This window comes from Merops nubicus, unplaced genomic scaffold, assembly GCF_000691845.1.
Source record: "Merops nubicus isolate BGI_N331 unplaced genomic scaffold, ASM69184v1 scaffold7201, whole genome shotgun sequence".
Taxonomy (NCBI): domain Eukaryota; kingdom Metazoa; phylum Chordata; class Aves; order Coraciiformes; family Meropidae; genus Merops; species Merops nubicus.
In genome coordinates, this window is record NW_008588930.1 from 49,179 (window position 1) to 55,508 (window position 6,330).

Below are 6,330 nucleotides of genomic sequence, written 5' to 3' on the forward strand. Positions count from 1 at the left end.
AAGAGCTACATGAAACCAAAGCCAAAATAATCATGCCAACCATAACTCTTTGAATTTGCAAAAGCAAAACCCATAAAGCATGTACGGGGAGCAGCTAGCTCAACAAATAATCCACTTCAAAAACCAGCACCAGTAAAACATTTTCTAGACGTGTAGAGCCAATATTTGGCCCACAAGAATTAGGTACAGAGACTGTTAATTAGCTCTAGCCTCATTAGGCTTTCCACAGCAGAAGCTGGAGACCAACCAACTTAATATTATTCATCCAAGTAGAGGGCATAGCCATAGATGAGTCTATAAGAAGAGAATCAGGACAAAGGAGGTTATTGACTAAGCTATTAGAACACAACAGTTAGATGAACCAGTCCAAACTCTACTAGTTATCCCCGTGCAATGGAATGTTCTCCCACCGAGCGCTGTGAGACTGCAAGGCATGGAACTGTGCTGAGACCCTGGCCCCAAAGCTTGGGAATACAGAGTGCCACTATTCCAACAGGCAGGAAAATCATCACTGGGAACCCGGTCCCGTTTCATCCAAGAGAAAAAACGGTTTGTGTTTGAGAGGCAAATGAACTGACTCACTTGGAGTCGCTGCATCCATTCTCTAATGACAGGTTTAAATGTTAATAGTGTGTTGGAAATTAATTGCCAAGTCTCAGAGAGATGAGTAATAGTAGCACCTGCTTCCCAGAGCATGAACATGTTGGATGAAACACTGACAAAGTTCGCTTAAAAAACAAATGCAAAATTATAAAGCTCCTGCATTTTCACACTAAATGTGTTAAGCAATGACACCTCCACTGCAGATGAGTACTTGAGTGTTAAAGGAAAAGCAAAAGAATTTTTAAAATATTACATGACAACCAAGTATTAGATGCAGAAGCTACCTGGCGTTATGAACCTCCACAAAGCCCCCCAAAGACCACATTCTACTTGTAAAGCTTTATTTCTATCAATGAATATGAAGCTGGCAGGATTAGCTTTTCTAGCAAAATATTTTCTTACCATCTTCAGAAGCTGTTCCTAAATAGAAAAAATAATAAAATACATGATATTCCAAACAATACTGTGTCTCTCCAATTCCTTTTTGAGATTCATCTTACAAATCTTGACAAACTTCAGCCAGTCAAGAGGTCTAAAACTTGTGTTGCAACTGAAGCAAAATGATCAAGAAATGTCCATACTATACTGTTACTGAGTTAAAAGAACACAGGATATAGCACTGCCTTCCAAACTTGTTACAAAAGCACCAAAAAAATCTATTTAAAAAAAAAATCTGTGAGACAGTCACCCAAATGACATGTACAGATCAAAACACACAGAATTATTTTAGTGCAAGCTCTCCTGAAAATATAAAGCATACTATTATAAATTATGTCAGAGAAAAACACAAGGACAGTGTTTCCCATGCTGGACAGTGATAATTTGATAGGAACTGCCAGCAAGGAGGATTTCTCTGAATTTAATCCAAAATTACTCAAGATCTACACGCACAAGATCAGGTTTTGCTCAGAGAAGTAGAAGTAATATGAGCTTGCTGAAACCAGATCACACTTGAAGAAATATGCCAAGCTTAACAAGGCTTGATTCTGACAAAAAGAGAGTTGGACCAATCTTTTTACTGACATCAGCACCCAGGAAGCTATCTGGACAGCATTCCCTCCTCTCTAAGTCCCAATGAAAAAAATCTGGTTATGGAATAAAATACATTTTAGTAGTGATAAAGATGTCTCAAAAAAAATAAGAGGGTATTTCCATTTTTGCTTTCACTCTTTGCCATTTCTGCCAGTAAGAGAACTGTAATGATTAAAATGTCTCTTAGTGCCTTTGGCTGTAGCCTGAACTTCACTTTCTCAGCCCATCTGGCCATGGCTTTCTCATATTGTACTATCTTCAAGCCACTCCTTTTAAAAACTCTCTCTTAAAAATTAATTCAGTTTAAACAGGAATTTTTTTTTCCCCAAAATCAGTTACTGTAATATTTATGTAGGAGTGCTCAGTTTTCCAGATCAAATTTGCCACTCTGTATTAAGAAAAAAAAGCCCAAACCCTAAACTATGCCCCCAAATGCAACATCCTTCCAGAGCTGAGGTTCTGTGTGACATCATCCCTGCAGATACCCTCTAGAAAAAACACTGTCACTACAGTCAGTTGTGTAGCACGTCCCCTACTATTTTTCAACAGATGTGTGAGACACCATTAGTGGTGACTGCTGCTCTGAAGAGAGGACAAAGCCTGTACACATGGCCCTAAAAACCTGCACAGCTAGTGACAAGGTGCAAAAGCTCAGCATTAAAGTGTTTAGCACAGATAATTAAAAAATAAAGCTTTTTATATTCAGCTAAAGGAAATGTGATATGGAACTAAGCCACACAGGCACTACTACACTGTGTAAATCCCACTCACTTTCTTAAAGCAGGCTTGCCGTCTGTAATACTCAAAAATGGCTCAAATGCTCCAAAAAAAGTCTCATGGAATTGTTTATCTATACTTGAAAATGGTTCAGGATTCTGGGTTTTAGAGATCTATCTTCTTACTGTTTTCATTTCTAGGGAAAAATATTGCCTGCTTTGCTTCCAGTGAACTACTCCTTCAAAACCACCATTCTTGACAAGAATTAGGTTAGTAGCAAACATAACTGACTTGTCAAGTGTTTCCCAGCAGTAAGTCAGAATTAGATTGATCAGGCATCAAGCTGGGACTCTTGTCTCTTTATTATATAGGAGGCATTGTTCACACAAACCTGAACCAGTGAGCTGCAGAGCCCCATTCTCTGCTGCTTTGCAGTTAGGGTACAAGTATTTAACAACTCCCTCCATATGCTTCATAGAGTGATTTAAGAAAAATTAAGTGCTGAAAGTTAGTTGCAATACTTGGTAAGCTATTTTACCAGGCAGGTCCTTCAAAACAAACTACTCTTTAATAGGATTACTTTGTATTACAGGATTTATAGGCACTTAAAATCTACGTAGTCAGACTAGATTTTGATACTTTTGAAAGACAAGATTTTAATTTTATTTATTTTAAAAAGTCATTAATAATGTGGTCAAGAATCTTCTGCTCTCCCACTGTTGTTCTGCCAAGCAGCTTAAAAAATTTGACTTTATAGGTAAAGTCATGAGACATGATGCAACTACAGCTAGTTAAAAGAAGAGTGTATTGATTAGAGAATTGCTCTGTAATTATTACAGCTTCTTTTAAAAAAAAGGCAGTAACATCCTATTTCTGATCAAGTTTCTGTTGCTGATACAGACCAATCATCAAAAACATTGACAAATACAGCAATAACAACACATACTAAGCCATCAATTTTACATAGGGGTTAATGAAAACAGCATAGTATTTTGTTAATGAACAAATACATTAAACATCAATAATATTTAGTAAAGTGTCTTATTTAATACTTAATTGAATGAGAGGACAGATTAAACAATTTCTTACCATCCATTTTGTCAGAAGTATCCTCTTTGTTGAAAAAGCAAGCAAAGAAACATGGAAAACTTAGTGTGTTAGAATAAAGGTGTTCACAGCAGAGTCATAAAACATTAATTAAGGAAAATACATTAATATTAAATACAGCAGACAAGTTTATCTAATTCATGCATGTATAAGCTACCTTAAGTAAAGTTGGTTTCTCTCAGTCCAAGGTACAAAATTACAGAAGAGGGTACAAGTACCCTGCAGAGGGATGTTGAATCTCTCCATATTACCCAGATTTCAGCAAACCCCCACAGTAAAATGTTTATTAACTACTTCATCCTTGGTGTCAACAGTTACTGGAGCATCATCACATATTTGTGTCACTAGTGAACCACAATATTGGTATTTCTTATGAAATTTGCTATGGAGCATGAAGCCCCACCTAGGGGAAGGGACAGGAAGGGAAAACCACGATAAAGACAGAACAAAACCAGGAGAAAGTTCCACTCTAGTTTTAAAGCATTAAGGATTTACCATCTCAGCTAGAAGGTAGTACATGCTTATTCTGACTAACAATCATAATTAAAATACTTGGAATGAGACACATTACAGCTCAAGTCTTCTCAAAAAGGACATGAACACTTAAGGATGTCAAAGACAGTCAACATTTAGAATAACTCAAGTAAAGAATGTTCTCATGCTTCTAGAACAGTCTTTAAAAAACCCAAACATAAATAAGCAAGTGTTCTTCTATTAATAATAAAAAGGGCAGACATGGGTGGAGGCAATTTTAGATTACTATGCTCATGAACTTGTGGTCCTCTGAGGCTCTACATTTGGCAGCTGTTAAGCAGAAGTTGGATATTTCTAAGTAAGGGTGGAAAGGAAAATGAGTTCAAGCTCCAGAAGAGGCAATATTATTTATTTTGGTATTGACTGCAACACCTGAGAAAATGGGGAAGCATTATGGGAATACAGTAACATTTCCTAGGCATTTTAGTACCATGGTCAGCATTAGTTTGACATTTAAGTTGCCATATTTGGATCTAGTATAAACAACCCTCTTAAAATGAGCAGAGGGGAGAAGTTTACAAAGTATTCCATTTTTTGAGGCATGGCACTTTTTGGATTAACATTCCATTTTGAAAACTAAGAGTACACAATAACTAGAAGTGGGTTCCATGGTTAGTCCACAGACAAGCAGACAACATTCACACTCTCTGCACAGGTAAAAGGGGACAGGTATGTGACATTTAAATGACCTTGCCATTATTACACAACTGTTAGGAGAAGAAACCAAGATCAATCGAGCAGTACTGCTCTCCTGTGACTAATGAAACCTTGGTCTCCTTGCCCCTACACCCTCTCTGACAGGATTTGTCTTCACTACGCACTGATAGTATGACATTATTTTGCCATTTCAAACCACTGTGTTCTCCTGCACAAGTGATTGCATCTGCAAGCAAGGCAAAGCTTTCCAGCTACTCAAATCCTTCAAAAGAACATGACCTGGACTTACTGCCTATTTATTCTCCCTGAACTGCTCAGCAGACCTATAAACTACAAGAGAATAAATTATTTCTTTATTTCTGCTCATTTCCTGCATAAACACACGACTATTACCTCTCTGAAAACCTCTGTGCCCACCTCAACCCTTGCTGACAAAATTCTAGGCACGACTCACATCTTGCTTGAACTGTTTTGAAAGCAAACCAACACTCCAATCAAGAGCTCATTTTGTATGAAACCCCTCAGATCAAAGTAGTTCCATCATTGCAGCGACAGGGAGAGAACAGATTAATAGAGAGATTTCTCACTATTTTCTCTTGGAGATATTTTTCCCTCTACTACCATACAGCAGCACTATTACTTCCTACAGCAGCTGATCTCCAGCTTTGTCCCAGGTTCCAAATATGTCCTATTGCACCAAAACAAACCAGGCAATGCTGTGATCCTGGAGAATAAGCATCTCTCTTATTTCAGGCTTTTAGGCATTAAAGGTAGGAACTCTTCTAACAATAACCAAAACAATCCTATCTCCTCCACCAAGCAGCCCAGCTTTGGTGTTCACCTGCTACCCTGCTGTGGGCACTAGAGGGAGCCCATCTACCACCACCACTCATCATTTTGGGGTTGTTCAGCCTGGAAAAGGCCCTAGGGGAAACCTTATTGCAGCTTTTCCCACTGCTTAAACTAAAAGAGCGGAGATTTAGACTAGATAGAAGGAAGCCTAGGATGAGACAATCTTTACAGACTGACAACCCAAACCATTGTATCATTTCACAAACTACTTTTCTGCATCCTTATTTGTAGCATTTTCTAAGTCTAACAGCAAGTAATCCTACCAGTGAAGACCACCACCTAGATGAAAACACACACACAGTTCCATCAACAGGTTTAGGAAGAAATTCCTGAAATCAGTGGTGTATATTATTGTGCCAAACACTTATGTACTATGTGAAGAAGCCACTACTTACTGCCAGATGTCTCTTTAGCACTGTTATAAAATATTCAGCTTAAGAGCTGAAAAAAACAGAAAACCAAGAGTCCTGACTTTCATTTCCCTGTTAACGCCACAAACAAAAAAGCCACGACCACCATCTGCTGTTAAGGGAAGGTACCACTCCTTATAATACTGAATTCCAGATGGCCACATCTGAAGAGCAGAGTGTAGCTACACTCTTTGCCCTACCATCCTTCCAGCACAAGAAACAGAAACCCTCTGGCAAAGCCGCTCCCTTGACAACACCCGCGCTTCCCCAAAACTCCAACGCTACTCAGAACAACGGTAGACGTATTTCCCGCGAACTTTTGGATGAAAAGGCCCCCGCTGGCGGTGCGAGGCCGTCGCCCTTACCTAGGGAGGCGTAGGAGCCCGGCGGCAGCCCCGCTGAGAAGACGCGGCCGGGC

The 6,330-nt window shown here is 38.9% G+C and overlaps 1 protein-coding gene across 1 annotated transcript in view; it reads right to left on the reverse strand.

Moving 5' to 3' along the window:
- The window catches only part of LOC103781686 (CLIP-associating protein 2-like), a gene marked incomplete at its 5' end in the record, with an annotated part of 44,903 nt that extends 38,580 nt beyond the window's left edge, over nucleotides 1–6,323 (reverse strand). Inside the window, 3 exon segments of the mRNA XM_008949406.1 lie at nucleotides 1,006–1,023; nucleotides 3,442–3,465; nucleotides 6,278–6,323. Coding sequence (XP_008947654.1) covers nucleotides 1,006–1,023; nucleotides 3,442–3,465; nucleotides 6,278–6,323 — 88 coding nt within the window.
- Nucleotides 6,324–6,330: the final 7 nt, after the last annotated feature.